The 22,170-nt window shown below is 25.9% G+C and overlaps 1 protein-coding gene across 11 annotated transcripts in view; it reads left to right on the forward strand.

Annotated features, from left to right (window-relative positions):
* LOC142325345 (uncharacterized) overlaps positions 1-19,741 on the forward strand; it is a 90,090-nt gene extending 70,349 nt beyond the window's left edge. For all 11 annotated transcript variants that reach the window (XM_075366991.1, XM_075366986.1, XM_075366988.1 and 8 more), the window contains 3 exons: positions 2,795-2,983; positions 15,496-15,563; positions 17,671-19,741. In XM_075366991.1, the coding sequence (XP_075223106.1) occupies positions 2,795-2,983; positions 15,496-15,563; positions 17,671-18,978 (1,565 nt within the window). In that variant the 3' untranslated portion in view covers positions 18,979-19,741. The remainder of the gene's footprint in view (positions 1-2,794; positions 2,984-15,495; positions 15,564-17,670) is intronic.
* The last annotated feature ends 2,429 nt before the right edge of the window (positions 19,742-22,170 follow it).

Consider the following 22,170-nt stretch of genomic DNA (forward strand, 5'->3'; position numbering starts at 1 on the left):
GGAAGTAAAGATGTTCGAATAACATGTAAGACAAGACGTCGTCTTAGTTTTTTGTTATATGGGCTTGATTTGTTGTTGAATTACAGAATATTTTATCTGTGTAAATCAGTGGCACACCATTTCATTTCCCACTTTTCTAATCAAGCATTAGTTGGAATGCTAGTTATTCTTAAGAACAGAGAAACTGTTTTCAGGATTTTGTCTTGTCAGGTCATCTGTAACCATCTGTTACAGTTATAGAAATTAATTCTGATAAATACTCTTGAAATAAATTTTTGAAAGTGATATCAATAGAATCTGAAACTATTTTTAATTAAAAAAATACGTGATTTTTATTAATAAACCTTAGTCTAATTATTACTGACCCAGAAAAGTAAAAAATGTAAAAGTTTTTATAACTTTTACAATAAGTGGATTAAAGTCGACAATAAAAAAAAACGCTAAAATCCAACTTTTTTCTTTCTACTTTACGTTAGTTATGAAACTCATGATGAAAAAAAAATTATTACATTTTATATATTTTTTATTGTTGATTTTTATGTAATAAAAGTTTTTCCTTTTTTTGAGAAAGATACAGTAGTTAAAACACAAGTGTCATAGTAACAACTGTAAACCGGTATTTAAATTACGCCAAAATGTATTATATATATATATATATATATATATATATATATATATATATATAATTAATTGTTAGCAAACATAACTTTATATTTAATAGAATAAACTTTTGTCAGAATGAGCTTAAACCTTATTAATTTTAAACAATACAGTATCATAATAAGCTATATAAAATGCATGCACCCTCTCTCATTTTACAAACTGGATGACGAGAATATATATGAGGGGGATTACATGGGTATATACGGTAGTAAAAAGATTTAATAATTCATAAAGAGAAGTAATTTATTTAACCATATAGCTTTAAAATACTACATAACGAATATACAACAATTACTCATGTCAGTTGCTTGTTTATATTAGTATCAATACAAAATAAAACTTTGGTTAATGCAGCCTATTTTAATTAGTATTAATAAAAATATGTTTATTTCAAATGGATAATAATATATAAAAGGTACTTGTCGGTTAGCGCCCTACTTAATTTATATTTTGTCGGTTTCATTCAAAGATATCATTTTACGAATTCGTTATTTATAGGATGCTTCTTTACTAACTAAAGCATAATTGGCTCTTAACACTAATACTTGCCTATAATTACGGCTGATTTTTAATATCGAACTATATATTTGTAGTAAAAATATAAAAAGTTCTTAAACATTAAAAGTAAGTGTTTAGCACTTACAAAAAATTGTATTTTTATTTTAGACTAATCTTGATTTTTTTTTCTGAGCAATTCGTTATTAGATCAAAATAGAATAAAAATAGTAGTTATATGGAATTTGTCCATGTGTTAACAAATAGCCTGAATGTTAAATTTGAAAGCCAGCTGTCAAGTAAACTGGTTTCCATGGACTCAGTAATGTTGGCCAAAATTTTATTTCAAAAATTACAATTTATTATATTTATACGATTATTTGTTTATTATATTAAACATTTTTTACATTCAATATAAAAGTCTTATTGCTTTATGGTTGTATAAGTTTTGATTATTCAAGAGAATATTATAACATTACGTTTTGCTACAAACAATAAAAATAATTTTCTTGAAGCATATGGAACAATGGAAAATCTGGAATTAATGAATGAGTAGAGGTAACAGCGATTCCCCTACCAACGACTTTTACTAATTTTGATGTAGTAATATTTTATTCAGATAAATAAACTCTAACTCAAGTAGCGAAATTAACATTAAATCTAAAACGGAGTTTACAGTAATCCATGTACGGTAGAATACAAATATTAATTAATTAATATTTAATACTAATTGTACACACTTATTTACCTCCTCGATGAAGTACCGAATTTAGCGTAATTATTTGCATGCTTCAAAGATTACAATGAAATACAGAAGTTATTTTCATTATTTTAAACAAAATAGTAACAATTACGAATTTCTTTTTAGAAACAAAATCTCGTGTACGGGTACGTAATAAAAACACGAATAATTAAATAGGGCCAATTTTATTATTTTTTTAACAAAAGAGTTTATTGTTTTTATATTTTAACATTTATAGCCTCAAAAATTTAAATATTTTACAATTTATAATAATTATTTCATCAAAATTTGTTTTTGACCTCAAAAAGGCTATACAAACAATTTATACAAAATTTTTATCTCAACGGTTTTCAAATGTTATTTGAATTCGTTAATTTACACATAAAATTTAATTGTAGTTAAGACATAAGTAATATTATCCGCCAATTTTGTGGCAGATTGGTAGCATATTTACCTTTCAACCGGTGATTTAGTATTTGATTCTCGTTAAGGCATGACATTTTTGTGCTATTGAAAAATTCATTATCATCAATCACAGAGACTGTTATTAGATATTACCCTCTTTCTGTATGAATAAATAAATAAGAAATGTATAGTTACAATCGTGAATCGCTTGCCAAACTGTTTTATCTTTAAAAAATATTAAGTACTAAAACTTATTTACTTATTAATCTATTCCAGTGTAAACACATTCGAATACAATTTCAAGCAAAAATAATTATTACTCTCAGATAGATAAAGTAGTTTATCTATTAAACTATTTTAAAAAATGTCTAAATTTAAATGTTTTTTTTTTAATTTTATTTTTAGTTATACATATAGAATTCAGTTAAAGAAAAATGTATTAATTAAAAAAAAAAATATATAAATACCAAATTTTTATATTTTATATAGGCAAAGGTCACTTAGCATGCATGAGCTACGCAGGAGGGCGAGGATACCCCCGAAGAAAATATCTTATATCACCAGAAGAGAGAGAAGAGCAGCGGCATATAAAGGACGAGATTCTTTACAGATCATATTACGACAAATTCCGGTCTACTACAGACGACTCAAATACTGGTACTGGTGGTGAAAATAAAGGTAAGCAATTGTAATTTAATTCGAACTATTACTATCATTAAGCTATTAAAAATATTCATATAAAAATAATTAAAAAATAAGTAAGTGAAATACTTATTACAACTTAATATTTAACATTAAATTATTACACGTTTAGATCAACATAGGGTAGAGTGTTTTGCGAGATATTAAAATTAACCTGATTTAGAAAGCAAACACTATAAAAGATATTATACGTAAATCATTTTTACACTTAAATAATAATTTACTAATTACATAAATTAATTTTTCAAGTTTGCTGAAAACTTAATTTGTATAATTTTTTTCTGTAATTAAAAAACAGTAAAGTGAAAAACAGTCAAAAATGTTTAATAAAGATTATCATTTAAAATTAAAATTAGAAAACCAAGCGCTTTAAAATGAATCATTTATAAGAATTTAATGTATTATAAATGATTTATATGTCGTTTTAAGCCAGATATCATTTTTCGTTACACGCAGTATAGTTGTATTAAAAACTAAACCTCATTGCAAGCAGCGTATATTAATAGAACTGATGTGGTATATCTAGAAATTTCCTTTAATATGGAACCTGGCTACAGAGTTTAAATAAAAGTACAGAACAGCCCGTCTAATAATATAAATAGTAAAAGGCGAGATATATCGTAGAATTTTTATGTAATATTTAAAAATAAAGCACGTACATAAACTATGCTGAAGTTCATTTTACTTTAATTAAGGTGTCAAAAGACAGTTAATAATGGGATGAGTTGTTTATTTTTTCAGAAATTATAAAATTAAATCAATGTCTAAAACAAGACGCTGTTCTTTAAAATAAAATACTATTACAATACGCCTAAAACTCTAAATTTACTGTCATTTTATTTCAGTGATAATTTTTAGCTAATAAGAAAAAATTAATATTTAACAATTATTTTATTATAATCGTTTTTCTATATATAAATCAATTAAATTTAAATACCTGGTGTCATTTCATACAGTTTGTATAAATGTACAGAATGTACAGATTTGTAGAGAATGTTAATGAATTAGACGATTACAAATATAAAAAGTTTATAAATAAATAGTAGCTGACAATGAAGTAAAATTGAGCATAAAAAGTGTTATATTTTATTTATTCGATATTTATAACGCAATATTTTTTAGCGAATGTATCAATAAAAAAATTATTTACATCTAAATCAGCAAATAATTATTTCTATTTCTGTTACATACCAGTAAAATAATTTTTATATTTTTTATAAAGCAATTTTTTACGAATTTTTAGTTCAAAAATCACGTAGAGTAAAAATAAATAGAGAAAAACGTGAAAATTTAATAAAACATTTAAAAAATAAACAATCTTCTATAAATATAAAAAAAATATAAGAATATTTGTTAATATTAATGCAACATTAATTCTGTTTCATATATATAGTACTTCACAGAGAGTAGATGTATTAAGTTCTTAACATTACATAAATTGTTATTTACGAAACAAATTCATCCCTCTTTTAATCAAAGATTTGTAATGAAAGAATTTGTAAAAGATTTGTAATTTATATGTAATTTTTTCAAATAAAACAAAATCTCCCTGTTTGTATAAATTGTCAAGCAGGTGTTAACTTAAGGGAATGATTCATGACGATAAAATAAAAAAAGGTTCATGTGGACAAATCCGCTTCATTATATCTATCCGTCTGGTATGTTTGTTTTTTTAAATAAAAAAATATACCTGCAGAATTACTGCGCAGTGAAGGTGAGGAAGTGATTCATAGATTATACAAACTGGTGTGTAATATTTACGAAAAAGGGGAAGTCCTATCAGACTTCAAAAAATGTGTTATAGTCACTATACCAAAGAAAGTAAAAGCATATAAATGTGAAAAATAAAGAATAATCATCTTAACTAGTCATGCATCAAAAATCTTAACTAGAATTCTATACAGAAGAATTGAGAGGAGAGTGAAAGAAGTCCAATTTGGTTTCAGTAAAAGTATAGGGACAAGGGAAGCAATTTTACCGCTCAGGCTAATAATAGAAGGAAGAATAAAGAAAAACAACCCAACACACTTGGCATTTATACACCTGGAAAAGGCGTTCGATAACGTAGACTGGAATAAAATGTTCAGCATTTTGAAAAAAATTAGGATTCAAATACAGAGATAGAAGAACAATTACTAACATTTATAGGAACCAAACAGCAATTGTAATAATTGAAAAACATAAGGAAGAAGCCGTAATAAAAAAGGGAATCCGACAAGGATGTTCCCTATCCCCGTTACTTTATCTTTACATAGAACTAGCAGTTAATTATGTTAAATAACAATTTAGATCCGAAGTAACAATACAAGGTGAAAAGATATAGATGCTGCGATTTCCTGTTGATATAGTAATTCTAGCCGAGAGTAAAAAAGATTTACAAGAAACAATGAACGGCATGGATGAAGTACTACGCAAGAACTACCGCATGAAAATAAACAAGAACAAAACGAAAGTAATGAAATGTAGTAGAAATAACGAAGATGGACTACTGAATGTAAAAATAGGAAGAGAAAAGATTATGGAGGTAGAAGTATTTTGTTATTTGGGAAGAAGAATTACTAAAGATGGACGAAGCAGAAGCGATATAAAATGCCGAATAGCAGAGGCGAAATGAGCTTTCAATCAGAAATATAAATTGTTTACATCAAAAATTAATTTAAACATCAGGAAAAGATTTATGAAAGTATATGTTTGGAGCGTCGCTTTATATGGAAGTGAAAGTCGGAGTACCTGAGAAGAAAAGATTAGAAGCTTTTGAAACGTGGTTCTACAGAAGAATGTTAAAAATCAGATGGGTGGATAAAGTGACAAATGAAGAGGTGTTGCAGCAAATTGATGTAGAAAGAAGCATTTGGAAAAGTATAGTTAAAAGAAGAGACAAACTTATAGGCCACATATTAAGGCATCCTGGAATAGTCGCTTTAATACTGGAGGGACAGGTGGAAGGAAAAAATTGTGCAGGCAGGCAACGTTTGGAATATGTAAAACAAATCGTTAGGGATGTAGGATGTAGAGGGTGTACTGAAATAAAACGACTAGCACTAGATGGGGAAATTAGGAGAGATGCATCGAACCAGTCAAATGACTGAAGACAAAAATAAAAAATAAAAATAAAAAAAGTCTATCTTAATGTGTCTAAATTTAATCTACCTTAAGACTGGAAATTTGCTGTACATGTATCCAACGACGTCTACAAAATTAATAACTTAGAAACTTCCTAAATAGCGGCCGTTTAAATTTTTTAATCATAAATAACTCCGAACATAAGTTTTATCGAATTATTATTTTTTTAAATAAAATATTAAGGATTTTATTGTAAACAAAATAACATCTCATTTGTTAAAATCGGATGATAACAGCTGAAATAAGTCTACAATTATTTTATTGCAAAAGATACACAGTATGTCCTTTATGAAGCAAAAATATGCAGTTTGAATTTTGCACCTTTTTTTCTTTGAAGCTGTTTATTTAAACTACCTATTTTTTCAATACGTAATGTGTAACTTGCATTTTATTCAACTTCTGAACAACAAGCAACCCCAGTGACTCAATAAGATGAGAATGATATGTATGAGATATAAATCTTATACAGACTCAGATCGACTATTTCAGAAATATATGGTTAATTGAATCAAACCACCAAAGTACATCGGTATTTACTATCTAGTATTCAAATAAGTACAAGAATAACTTACGTTTATATGAACCTCAGAATCTGCGATTTCGAAAATCAGATGTTATATAACTGATTTGACTTTGCGATGGTGATTTTACTATTAGGCAAACCTGGTGGGTTAATATAAATTACTAACGCTAAAAATTATTATAAATTATATTTAATTTAATCAGTAAAGGAAAAGAAAAAAAGGAAAAGTAAAGAACAGATCGAAAATGAAGCGAGATAGAGCATCTGTCTACACTACATTTTGTTTATTTTAGTCTTGAATGAGTTTTAAATCTGACCAACACTTCTCGGGTCACTCTGTGTAACTAATTACAGATAAAATCTTAAAATTAATTATTTTTTTAAACATAATAAATAATCTTATTTGTAATTATTTGATATAAAAATTTTTATAGAGATTACAATCTTTAAGATAATGTACAAAACTATTATTAAGTTTTAAATTCTTTAAACCTATCTACAAAATTGTGATGGTGCACTCGAATTGTAATTTCATTTTTAAAATCATTTTTAAACTTCGGGTAAGGATTTCATTTTTAACAAATATAAAATTACTTATTTTTATGTTTTGCTCTAAATATTAAAAAATAAAAAAATAGAGAAAATCCCTTGCAAAGCTTTTTCTTAACTCACAGGACATTAACTCACGTTATACAACATTCGAGGTAACATAAATATTCTACTTCTTAGAAAATTTTATCATAATTAAACATGATGCGTAACACAATATAATATTGCGTATATTACTGCATAAACATTATGAACACTAGCTTACTAAATACGTGTTAAGATCATATGTAGCCTACATGTTCTTAAACAGTAAATATATAATGCAAACTTGACATCTTGTAATTACATGTTGTATGAACAAAACGGACGTAATTGCGTAATGTACGTAACATAAAATTACGTCACACTTTAAAGTAATGCACAATAAAATAAAATTAATGTTTCCTTTAACATTAAAAGAAACTTAAAATAGATTATAATTTAATTATTTCATAATATACTGAATGTTGACATTATGCATGATGCATAAGAATAGTAAATAAAAAATGTTTGGGTAGCTTATAGAAATTCTAAAATGTATATTTAAAAATAATCTTTAATAGTCAAGAATGTACGATGTTTGTGTTCAATATCATATATATATTTTTTTTTTTATGTAATAATTCTTCCAAGATTATCTGTTTAATTTTAGAATAAAAACTAGAACAATACAACTTAAAAATATTTATAAGCCTATATAGAATCTAATCTTGTGTTTAGTCAGTGATGTTAATAAACTAACATACATTGGAGTGCATAATGATTAAGCACTCGAAAAGAATGCAATACAATTATTCAGCCTGCTTTTTGGTGCACTTTTTTAAGCAATTGTATTTTTTGTGCTGTTGTTTTTGTGTGCTGTTAGTTTTAACAAAATTGAGCAGCGATTTCCAGTTGATTATTTTACAGTAATTTTAATTTTAAGTATTTGTTTTTCTTTTAAACAAAAAAAAATCATAGACCTATTCAACTTTATAAAATTTAATAAATAAAAATTGAAAAATTATTCCATAAATTTACATTAATATTTTTAATTTTAATAAAATTATGAAGTTTGAGTGATCACCACGTATTAATGATCAATCTAAAACTGGAAATCAAACCGTTATTCTTCAGAGTAAAGGTCGGTTTATTCACAGGTCTAACGACGTTAATTTTCGAATAGATTTGTTAATTAATACGCATGTTACAGTCTTTCTTATCTATGCATTGCTGGTAAAGGTTAGAGATATAAAATCTACTTGCCGGAGATGCTTTTTCTGAGATTAATACAGATTAATAATCTGTAATCTGTATTATTAATCTGTACAGATTATTATTAATACAGATTAATACATCTTTTTCTGAGATGTCCAATACAGAAAATCGATAGATTTGGCATGAATATTTGAAAATGTACGTTTGGTTCGATGAAGAACCTTCTGGAATCCATTTAATTTTCCTTTTCCTCAATAAACCAGGCCTGGTGTATTTTTATTTTCTATAATCATTATTCCAATTTCGGGAATTACTCTTGTTTCATCTCAGGTTACCTACAAGGTTTTTGGTTTTGGCACTTCATTAAAAAAAATGAGGACAAATGTTCAAATCGTATAGTTAAAAAAAAAAAAATGTATATATATTTCTAATAGAAGTTGCTTAATCAGTTCAATCTTTATTTTATTTTATACCATACACCTAATGCAATGTAAATATACAATTTATAATTGCATAATTAGTTTTAACTAAGTTATAAATTAATAAAAATTACTCTTGTGGAGTATTTATAAGCAAGATTTCATTAAAAATAGGAGGTATCCCAGATATAACTTTTTATCTATAATAAAAAAAAACTTGGAAATCGCTGTTTTAGTGCAATGAGATCTATAAAACAATGTGTGTTTCTCTCACAGGAACGTTGGAGCATGTGGTCTCGTAGAGACTGCTGCAACTCGCTTTGAACTCACTCACTGCAAATAAATAATAATTGCAACAAACAAAACAAAAAAAAAAGATTGTTATTAATTAAATTAAAACATACCGTAAATATTCACTGAACATACAATTAATTTATTATTGTAATATTTATTTTTAAAAAAAACATACGAACGATAATTTTATTATCATTATTATTATTATACTTATGATATTATAATACTTATATAAAAAGTTTTTTCTCTTCTTCATTTTGTCATGTTTTTTCCTCGTTATCATTATTTAATGTCCTATTTTGTTTTCAATTTTTTTAAATATAATTTATATAATTTAAAATAAAATATTTATATCAAGTTTTATTTTGGCTTAAAGAATTGAAAATAAAAAAAATAAAACGTCTATCGTAAAATAATTTGATTTTTCTTTCATATCCTTATTTTTTTTTTTACTCTTTATTTTATAGTTTAATTAATAAACTATAATAATTTTTATTCGTGTTTTTAATATTAACAGTTTAAAGTAAAATTCATAAAAATAGATATAGTCTATACTTCCTGTAGAATTTATCATAAAAACAAACATTTTCTTTTATGATAAATGCATGCATTATTTATCTGCCTTCTTTAGATTTTTATTAGTTTATAAATTTGTTAGATTTTTTTTAATTTCTGGAGAAATTAGAAAGATATTATTATCATTAGGCATGCACGTTTGTGTTTTTCTTCTTTTTTTGTTATTAAATATTTACAACACGACTTTTTTGAAACAGGACGAATAATGTCTTAAAGCATGTTTTATATTTTAATAAATATGTAATGTCTATCACTAATTACTTTTATGCAGAAATTTTGATTTTTGCTGCATTTTTTCTAAAATATTTTTTATAATATTGTTTTGTCTTTTACCAAAATATTTTTTACAATTTTTTTTGTAAATTTTTTTATGTATAAACAAATTTATACATAGGCTTATTATAAAGATGGTAATTAATTATGCCATAATATAATATAAAAAAATTAATGTTACGTAATATTTTCTTTTCTCTAATGTGTACGTTGCAATCGGTTCAGCTAATGAACATAAAGCAACCCTCCCCCAAGGCTTAATGAGATATGTATGACATATAAATGAGGTGTAGTCTTATACAGATTCAAACCGACCATTTCTGAGATTTGTGGTTATTTGAAACCCAACCACCTAAGTATCCACTGTCTACTATTCAAATTAGTATAAAAGCAATTCATTTTTCTATGATATGAATGATATGAAATTTTGAATTCGAAAATCAGCTGTAAAACAACTGATTTGCGAGGACGAGGTAACCAGGTAGACCAGCCTCCGATGAGCTAATATTAAAACGTAATTTTGTCACTGTATGTTTTATATAAAATCAATTTCTTTATTGAATGGAACAAAAAATAATAGCGCTCCGTTTTTTTTAAATATACAGTTAAAAATATGGTAAATTCCTAGCAACAATTTATCTAAAAAATGAAGTTACATAACAGGGAAAATAATATAACTATATTTTAAGTATTATCTCAAAGTATACAGAATTTGGTATAATAAAACATAAATTGAGTAGAAAAATTCAAGACGTCAAAAAAAGAATCAATATTTTTAACAGAATTGATAAATATTCAGCTAAAATGAAAGAAATATTTGCTAATTCATTAAGCTAAATACTGAAAAAGATTCAATTCTTACAGACCTTTTCAGTTAAAACTGCTTAATATGATTAATTTTATGAAAATCAGTTTTTGTTGTAGTATGACTAAACACAATGTAAGAAATGATATTACAATGAAAGCTTCCATTCCGAACTGCGTACCTAATGAAGAATTCAAAAGAAACAGCGTGATTTGGATAAAAGTTCAAAATAATTTTTTTTAAATTCTAAATTTAAAAACCTAATTGTTCAAAACATTTACAAAGAGTAATATCGAAGAAACAACTTTGTTTACAGTAGAATAAATAATGTTAAAAATAAAAGAAGAGGAAAGATGAAATCATGTGATTCCTGAAAACAGAATTTTCTAAAAAGAAATGGCAACAGAATAGTCATACTAAATAATAATAATAATTTGTTTTTCAAACTGTACACTACTTATTGAAACTAGAGGGAAACCGAACGAAGTATTTGCAACCTGCCTCAAGTACACACACAAAAAATTGTCAACTTAAAAACCACGCTTTACAGTCATCTAAATATCGCAAATCAGACTTCAATTGTACAAAAATCAAATGTTTTCTTCCTTTATTTACCGTTTGTGCTACATAAAATAATTCTTAATCTGGAGAGAAACACGATCCTAGAAAGTCAAAAAGGGTAAAAAAAATTGAAACATTTTTTATTAGATATTCTATTAGACAACTTTGTTGATTTTTTTTTCTTTTTTTACCTAATACTAGTCCAACATTAATTACTAAAAGAAAATTTATTTTCTTGCGAATATAAATTTAAAAAAAAATATAAAGTGGTATTCTACTTTATACTCCGAAATTTATCAAACTTCATCACAACAAAAAAATAATTAATAATCCTGAATTTTATTATATCCATGAAGTCTGTCTAAATATATTTCATAGAAACATTTTCCTTCATTCCGTACAACTATTGATAACCGAAATTTCTTAATAAGTACACGTATTTTTCTTATTTTCCACAGAATTCATAAAAAATAACAAACACTAGTTCATAAATTTGTTTTTTGTTATTAATTGATTTACTTTAATTTAGCTAACTAAATTAAGTAAAAAAAACCACAATTGTTATTAAAAAAAAGGATTAAACGACAAAAAAAAATAAAAAATTGATAAAAAATAACTAAATACCGATAACAAATTAAAACACTATTTTCGGGAGAAAAAAGCGAGATTCAACAAGAAGTCAACAATGGATGCATCGTCTAGTCACATCATGTGACGTAAGTATTCTTAAATTATTTCAAATGTAAGTTTTATAAAACTAACAAAAAAAGTAACAATAAAAAAAGTTGTATAAATGCAGCCTCACTGAAAAATTAAATCACTGCATTAAGTGTTTTAAATCATTTTATTTAACACAATTAATAAATATAAAAATATACTTATTTTAATCTTCACCTTAAGCATGAATCTGTCAACATATTTTGTTCTGTACATTTCACATATATATATTTTGTTTTTTTTTTTTTTCTTTGTATATTATTTTAAATAATTTATAACGTAATCGCTAAATTAAATTTTTCATTCATCAAACAAAAAAAAAATCATACCAAACGGTAAAGAAGGCGATATATATAAATTACAATTTTTTTTATAAAAATATAATGTATGGGAATAAAAGAAAATTTATTAATGTTGAAACGCCAATTACAAATTAAAAAATTGTAAAATACAGAACATCAAAATTATGAAATGTTGGAGGAATATCGTTTTTCTTCTTTTTTAAATCTAATTTTATATAATATTAAATTTTTATTAATTTTTACGAAATGTTTCTTTTCAAATTTAAAATAGTATTACGATTGTAATCAAGATTACAATATTTTGATATTTTTATAAAGAAAAGAACAAAATTAATACTTAAGCAAGGTACTACTTCATAAATTATTTTCATAAATATTAATTAATGAAAAGAGACGTAATTATTTATGGTTGTTTATTCATAAGCCAATATATTTTAATTTACAATTTTTTAATATTTTTATTTTTATAAAAAACACAAAAGTTGATTAGATATATTATTTTGTTTTGAAAAACGTTCATTGAATTTAAATAAGAAACGTGATTTGAATAAATTTTTAATATATTAGAACGAAATTTCTTTATTTTAAACAAATTTTTTTTTGTTGGTAGATTTAGATTTTCTGAAAAAAAATTAATTTTTTCATTTTATATACTTATACTAATTTTTTTCTTTTGCTAATATCATTTTTCTTTTTTTTAAGGAACGTACATGTGAGTTACTTCATTCATAATTTTTTTTTCTTAAGTAATTTACAGTACTCTTTAAAAAAAATTTAACAACTAAAATTTTTGTAACATAAAAATCTTCATTAGTTAATTCATTTGTATCAATCATAACGTGTTACCATAGTCTAGGTTTATATTTCAATATGCAAAAGTCTACTTTTTAATTATTATTGAAAATTAATTGTATTGAGCTGTATTTTAATACAATACAATATAACAATATAATAAAAAAACAAAAAAATCAATTACCTAAAACTAGTAATTTTTATCATAATATATAATGATATATTATGATTGTACGATAAATAAATTGTGTATCACATTTTGAAATTAAATTATCAAATAGCTTCTTCTTCAGTTTTAAGGCATACGGTAAATTATTGGAATGTGAAGATAAATCAGAAATAATACCAGCGATACAGAGTTAAATCAAGTAAATAACAGTATATCAACTAATTTTATTTTTTATTATCGTATTACCATCAGCATTAATTATTTTAAAAAAACCGTTTGAATATATTTACTTGTTTTATTTGAATTTAATTCTTATCTTCATAAAAATCATCATCATCATGATTTTCATCTACATGAAAAGTTAAAAGTTACATCTATATTTTAGCGACACAGGTAAAAACTATAAAAAAATTATTTAATCAGAAATTAGCAGACAAAATTTCAGTAAATTAAAAAATAAAAGCTATTTTATTAACAATCTTTTAGATCTTTCCTAAAATCTTAAGTACACAGCAACTACCGATATTGAAACGTAATCATGATATAAAATTACAATTGTTATATTATCTTTCAATTTATATGATGACTTTATAGTCAAATGACACTGTTATAATTTATTCACATATGCGTATTAGTAAACACCTAAAAGATTAAAATAGTTTTTTCATCACGTAATTCGTATATCTTTGTTTAAAACGTAGTCTTCAAATGCAGTTATATTTAAGATAGAACGAAATCCTTATTAAACTATGCAGTATAGATATTGTGTGTGCGCGTGTGCGCAAAAGCACATTTACATGCACACAAATACATAAGATAAGATTATTAAAAAGTAGGGGCATAGTAACTGATTTTTTCTTTTCAATTAAAAAACTTATTAAATAGATTAAAGCAACCAAGGAGGATGATGTGTCATACATGAAATAACACGTAAAATATTTTAAACTAATTCTATTTAGCCATGAAAAGGATTAGTCACTACACCAACTGTAAATTAAAAACTATTTTTATATCACGAAGGTAAGATGATTAATAGAAAATTACTAACTAATCATAAGAAGTTAGGAAGTTTTCCAAATAAAATTTTCTAAAATAGTAGTATGCATTTCGTAATGTTTTTTTTTATTTTTTAACTTTGTAGTTTGGTAGATAAAAAACGCGCTTTTTTTTTGTTTAATTTTATCCTGTTTCTAGTAGCTTGTTTCTTATTAATTTTTAGAATTTTTTTTGAAAATTAGTTAAATGTAATTCCAAATGCATGAAATAATTAAGAGTAAGTTATTTTCAAAAGAAAACGGCTATGCTTTTCTTATTTGTTTGTTATTAGTATTATAAAATATAATTATTTAATATTTAAGTAGGATATAACGATTATGTGCTATTCAAAACAGTTACATAGCGCTAAACTGTTTAAATTAGTTGTAAATTTATGAATATTTAATAAATTGTGTAATTTTATAATCCATGGAAATGTAAGATTTTAATTAAAAGATTTTTTCTCGTAGCTATAAATTTTTAATTCGGTTTATTATTTTAAATATTAAAATAGTTGTTTTAATTAATAACAAATACAAAGGTATAGTGATTACTTGGAGTTTGGAACGTTCGTTTTGTTTTTTATGAATTTTCAGCCCCAAACGGGACGGCGGTCCCAGGTTAATCGAAACAATTCTAATTTTTAATCTTATGTTATGTTAATTAGCGATTTAAATATATTATAAATATTATTAAATGCGATTCATAAAGATTTTCAACTTCTACTAAGTTTATACAAAATTATTCATTTTTATCACGTTTGATAATAACTCGAATCAGTTTTTTCTCTAAATAAAAAACAATCAGTTTAGCTAAAGAATATAAAATATAACCTTTACAAAAGTTATAATAAAACCAGATAGATTAAAAAAATATATGTAAATTTTAGTGCTATTTGTAAAACAAATTACTACTGTTACATTTTAGTTAAGATATTAATGCTTACTATTCACGCCACAATATAGAGTAAAATAAGCATTTAAAAACATAAGATCGTATCTGGAGTTATACTGACGGGATCTCACCTAAATTAAACCTAAAATTATAATATTACAAAATATTTACACTTATTTTATGTTAAACAAAAGGTACGTTAGTATATTTTTGTGTGCAGGTTGGAGAGAACTTTCGTCTAGAAGGCCTATTAAACGATACGACAAGACATGGTCACTACCAACACGGGTCAGTTTATTCATGAAACCACAATGAAATAAAAAATAATTTTTTTAAACACTTTGTATTCCAACTTTTAATTGTTTTTATTACGGTTTCATAAAGTTTTAAATCGACATTTTTAATTTAAATTAATATTAAGTTGTGTGGAAGTTATTTATGATTTTTTTACGTAATGTTTATCTGTTTATAAGGTATTTTTAAGGAACATTGTCATTTTACGTTTTTTTTTTTTTTTTTTTTTTTTTTTTTTACTTTTAAGGCCGCAAAGGACCACTTTAGTCAGAATAATTCAAGTCTGTTGGCCTTTAAGTTCTTAGCTTTTACTTTCTCCCAATATTTAGTCATTCTTAATGATCTTGCTTTACGATCCTCTTCTGAATAAACCCTTTTTGTATAATTAAAAGTTCTTACTTTAAAGTTGGTATCTGGATCTTTAATAACAAAGTTTAATTTTTCGGATTTATTAAGTAAATCTTCGTAAGTCAAATTTAATTCTTCCATATCTTCTTTAATTTCTTTGATCCATAATGGCGGATTTTTCAAAGACCAAAATTGATCGATAATTCTCTTAGTAATCGTATCCTGCGGTAATCTTAACAAGTGTGCACAGAAATAAGTGCACAGAAAGAAATTCGCTTCCTTTTCATAGTATCAATTAAGGATTCCAAGTTTTCGTACAGAAATTTATTAGGCAATAATCTGTACTGATTTTCGTGTTTATATTTTTTGTTTATGCAGGTTCTAAGAATCCTACGTTCAGCTTTAGCAAAGGTTCAGTCCTATTTTTCTGATTTAATCTAAATAAAGTCTCGCTCGCGTAATTAATTACTGGTTTAACCACAGTTTTGTAATGTCAAATTTTAATCGAAAGCGATTTTTTGTTGTAAGTATTTTTGGTTACTTGTATCACTTTAAATAATTTATTAAGTCTTTCAGTCCAATTTTGTTTTTCATTACAATTACAAGTAATGATCTCTCCAAGATATTTAAATTTTTCTACAAGTTCTACTTTGTTTCCATTAATATTCACAGAACTAATAACTAAAGGATCTGTAGCCATCATTTTAGTCTTTTCGTAAGAAATTTTAAGTCCAATTTTATTCGCAAGTTCTTCTATACTTGTTATTTGTATTCTGGCTTCTGCGATACTATTAGCTAATGAAGCTAAGTCGTTGGCAAATCCTAGGCAATTTAAATTTAAGTTATCTCTTTTGTATCCTATGTGAATATTTTTTGGATTAATTTTTAAACCATTCGCGCATCAGAAATTCTAGTGCACAATTAAATAATAAAGGCGAAAGTCCGTCGCCTTGTCTAACTCCGGATTTCATGTAAAAAAGTTCGGAAAATTCGCCACGAATTTTACATTTATTATTTATTTTCTGGCAAAAAAATTATTCTCGTAAAACTGACTTAAATATATCATTCATGAATTTAATAGCACAGACTAAAACATAAATAGATAACTAAAGAAAGATGCACTGCTTAATTTTATTAAATTTTATTCATATTTTTTTAATAACACTTTTTTTTTCTTTTTTTTAGAAGAATCCTGATCAGATATGAAATAAAAATTTATGAATTAACTAAAATAAAAAACGAATAAAATAAAATAAAAATTCCATTATACTACTTCTGTAATTAATTTTCGATTTATAAATTTTAAATATTGCAATAAAACTGTTATTAATTAGGATTTTAAATTCAATTTTTTCAATAAGAAATCTACTTATTTTCATCCTTGTGTTATGTGTAGTGAGAGTTATTAAACTTTATTTTACTGCTAGTAAATTCTTTCGGTAATTAACACAATTATGCATATCTTAAAAAAATACCACAAATATTGATATTTTTTATAAATACCATTGGTGTAAAATACACCAAGTTTATTAAATTGTTGTAAGAATGACAAAAACTTTTATTAATTAATGAATCTTAATCGCTTAACTTTCAACGAAAATTTACAGATTATAAAATGAAAATATGATGCAGAAAAGGTTAATAGCTTAATATAAATAATAAAAGCTTAATATATATATAAACCTGCACTACTACAACTAAAAGTACTGCTACTAATATATTCCACATTTATAATTTTTTTTTTTTTTTTTAGGTGGGAACTCTTAATACTACAAGAGATATTTTTGAACCCGCTCCTGTAAACGGATTTAAATCAAGCATATCAGAATTTGAAGAAGATCCAAAAACGATTGTTGCTCGACTTAAAAGAAAGCATAAGAGAGAAGAAGAAGAAAGAGAACGCGAAGCCGAACTGGCAAGACAAGAAGAATTAGCCAGGAAGCTTGAAGATGCACGAATAAAGGCAGAGAGACAAGCGGAAGACGAAAGAAAAGCGGAAGAAGCAAGAAAGAAAAGAGCTGACGAAGAAAGACAGGCTTTATTAGACAGAACAGCTGAAGCCGAGAAAGAAGAAGAAGCTGAAAAAGAAGCAGAGCTTAAAAGACAAAGAGAAAAAAAACTGCTTGAATTAGAAAAACAAGCGGAAGCCAGAAGATTAGCGGAACTTAAAAGACAAGCTGAAGAAGAAGCCAGGTTAGAAGAAGAAGCCAAAAAAGCTGAAGAAGAGGCGAAATTGGCTGAAGAAGCAAGAAAAGCGGAAGAGGAAGCGCGTTTGGCAGAAGAAGCAAGACAAGCTGAACTCAAACGTTTAGCAGAAGAGGCAAGAAAGGCTGAGGAAGCAAGAAAGGCCGAAGAAGAACGATTGGCAAAAGAAGCGAGAAAAGCCGAAGAAGAACGATTAGCTGAAGAAGCTAGAAAAGCCGAAGAAGAACGATTAGCTGAAGAAGCTAGAAAAGCCGAAGAACAACGATTAGCTGAAGAAGCAAGAATAGCCGAGGAAGAAAAATCGCTTGAAGAAGCGCGCAAAGCAGAAGAAGATGCTAAAACAGCGCAAGATGAAGAAGAAAGGAGAAAAATTGAAGAAAAACAGGCGGAAGAAGCAAGAATAGCCGAAGAAGAAAGACTTGCCGAAGAAGCAAAATTAGCCGAAGAAGAACGTTTAGCTGAAGAAGCAAGACTTGCCGAAGAAGAAGCGGCTAGAAGAGAACAAGAAAGATTAGCTCAAGAAAAAAAATTAGAAGAGCTAGCGCGATTACTCGCTGAAGAAGAACTGAAAAGAATCGAAGCCGAAGCAAAAGCCTTTGGAGAGGATTACATATCACCTCTTACAGACGAACCGCTTCACCCGCACGAAAACGGAGGAAGTGAAGAATATTATGAAGAAAGTAGGGAACAAATTACTGTCGAATCAACAATTGTTGAAGAAGGTCAAGTGGAACCCCTAGTAGACGAACCGGAAGAACTTGATACAGAAGATGATACAACTACTGCTGTTGCTGAAGAAATTCACGGACCGAACGCCACATCGGAAGAAGAAGAGGAAGAAGAAGAAGAGGAATAGCAAAAAAAAGCTAACAAATTCCAGTAATAGATAACTTCTTAATATTAATGCTGCATTAAGATAAAATACAATAAAAAAATTGAGTATTTACAACAAAGAAAACAAATATTTATTTCACCTACAATAGAGTTATACAGTGGTTATCACCATAAATTTTTACACATTTTTAATGAAAAAATAAAATTAAAAAACGTGTACACTAATGAAATCGGTAAAAATTTTGTGTTAGAAATAAATGTTCAACTAATTCACGAACGAAAATTAATATAAAGTGCAATTTTAGATTAGGTTACAATAAGCTTTTTTTTAATATCACTAACTTTTCATTAATAGTTCAACTTATAAATAAACAATTTTTATTCTCTTTGAATTGTTAGCAGAAAAAGAAAACTCTTTTAAAATAGATGATCTGAATTATACGCTACTACTCTAAAACTCGCATGAAAATTAGCCTATTTATCCACTAAATAAACTTATAATTCAGTATTATATGATATTCCTTTTATTAGATAACAAAATTATATTACGTAAAATATAATAATTTACTTTTGTAAGATATTCTTTTAAGCATTTTATTAGTTAATTTATTTAATAACATGTGATAAATTTTAAGTAATAATTTATTTTCGAAAGGTTTTTTTCAGCTTTTCCAATAATTTCTTCTTTTGATTAATATATTTACAAAACTCTATAATAACTATACTTTAGTAATGTAATTTAAGAAGAATAATAAAGTACATAAAGCTACTCTGATTTCATTAAAGATTTTTTTTTCTTTCCTTAACTATCTGGTTAATATATATTATGAAATGTTTAATGTATACTTTATCATATTACATTAATTTGTAAATGAAAACATTTATTACATTGATTTACATTGATACAAAAATTATAAAAACTTGAAGTCAACCTGTGCATACAAGAGAAAAGATTAATCAACATAAATCAGAAAAATGAAAAATAATTCAACTAATAACTTTAACTTTGGGCATCAATTATTTAATATGGTAACGTATTTAATAGGCATTATGTATTTATTATTATGATTATCCTATTAGTGCCAAGATATAAAACCAGTAAAAAAAAAAATTAATTATAATTTTTAAATTTAAGAATTTTAAATACACCTTAAAAATATATCCCGTTTAAAAATGTATAAAGTAGTCATACACATTACTGCAACAATATTTGATAACTATGAATTTCTCAAATTAAAGTTCCACTATTATTTTTTTATGAAACATTTTAACTTAAGATAGGGTATGAAATTTATCAGTAGTAGTTTTTAACAAACTACAACTGATAAATGCATTTATCAGACTAACGTTTTTTTAACTTGTCTGTAAATACTCTAGTTCAGGAATCCCTACCTTTTTATACCCTACAGCAGGTACAGAACAGGACAGCGGAGACCATCAGTTTTTTGAAGTAAATTTATGATTGGATATATTGTAGTCAATAATACATGTATAACACAAAAAATCTATTTCTAATTGCCATTTTAATTGATAAAATACATAAAAAATATTTAGATTCTTGTGTTAAATATATAGAAATTTTAAATTATAAGAAAAAAGGTTATAATCTCTAAGTCAGTGTGATGTTTTATATTGAATTTTATTGCCCAGTTCTTCAAAATTAAGACAGTTTGTGGTACATGGCCTTTCATCCGAAGGTTTCGGGTTAGAATCCCGGTCGGGCATGGCATTTTCACACACGCTACAAGTCCCGGAGGTTAAACAAAAAAAAAAGAAAAAAAGAAGTTTATGATATATCTGTTCGTAAACAACCATCAAAGTGTTCATCAGTGACTCGAGATCTATATTTTGTCAGTATGATATTCACGGTCGAAAAAAATTATTCGTAAAGGTATGGAGAACCGAAAAATGGAAACCTTTCTCTGCCTATTAAATCCCAGAAATTTACATCCAATATGTGAAATTTTATCATAAATACTGAAGATCCAAAATCACTAGCTCCAGTTCTTTAACCCTTACTTGAAGAAGCTCGTGTATATATACAGCCATTTCTATTTTTACTATTTATTCGGTAACTAAAACGGTTGATAAATAAAACCATTGACTCGATGACAGTAAACTTCTAAAATCTCTCTTCAAATTATTCATTATGTGCCTGAAGATGCTTACCAAATGATGATAATTAATTTCTCAAACACGGTACCGCTGATATGTTAAATAAATTAACAATTAATATAATCCACCTTACCAACACGTTGATATGTTCTCTAGATCTTTCGGCTTACTTGGAAACCATCATCAGGCGTTAAAATGAATGCATTAAAGTCAAAAATTTAAAAACAGTCATGACTGTCCGGTCATTCTTGTATACTGAAGGAAAATACATATACTCTGGTGGATTAAAATATAATCTGATTCCGTTTGATTTCATTTTAATCCACCAGAGGATATGTATATTCCTTCATTATAGTGGTAGGACCGGACATTCATGACTGTTTTTAAATTTTAACTATGATTTTTTTAACTTTTGACGTTAATGCATTAATTTTAACTCCTGATGATGGCTTCCAAATAAGCCGAAAGATCTAGAGAACATATCAACGTACTGGTAAGGTGGATTATATTAATTTTTAATTTATTTAAATGATAATAAGTTAAATTCACCGTCGAACACCATTTTTTCACATTTGGAAAATGCATGAGAGATCCAAATCAAATCTGTTTTAAAATAACGAGTGTTTAAAATTATTAAAGAATTAAATAAATACAAAAATCCGAATTATAAAAATGCGGCCGAAAACTTTTTAAACAGTTTGTAAATTTAAATTACAGCCCGTTCAATCGTTAAACAAACATCGTCAATAGATACTGAGGAAAATAGCAATTTTTTTTACTTGATGATTTTGCCATATGAGCTTGAAACTTGTGCGTGGGAAATGAAATTGAAAATAAATAAATAAAAACATTTTTTATTTATATATAAATACGTTCATTCCTAGTATCAGTTATTAATGATTATTTTACAACCGAAAAGGATATCTCGTTTAGCCTTAAATAAAATATTTTAAAGAGTTTTGATCACTTTCTTGCTTGGAAATTTATTAAAAAATTCCTGAATAATAAGCAGACTGAAAAATAACATTGAAGGCCAAATGAAAGTTTTCGAAAAAAATATCAATAAAACTGATGTTTAAGTAATTTACTCGTCTATAAA

The sequence above is a fragment of the Lycorma delicatula genome, chromosome 5, assembly GCF_047948215.1.
Source record: "Lycorma delicatula isolate Av1 chromosome 5, ASM4794821v1, whole genome shotgun sequence".
Taxonomy (NCBI): Eukaryota; Metazoa; Arthropoda; class Insecta; order Hemiptera; family Fulgoridae; genus Lycorma; species Lycorma delicatula.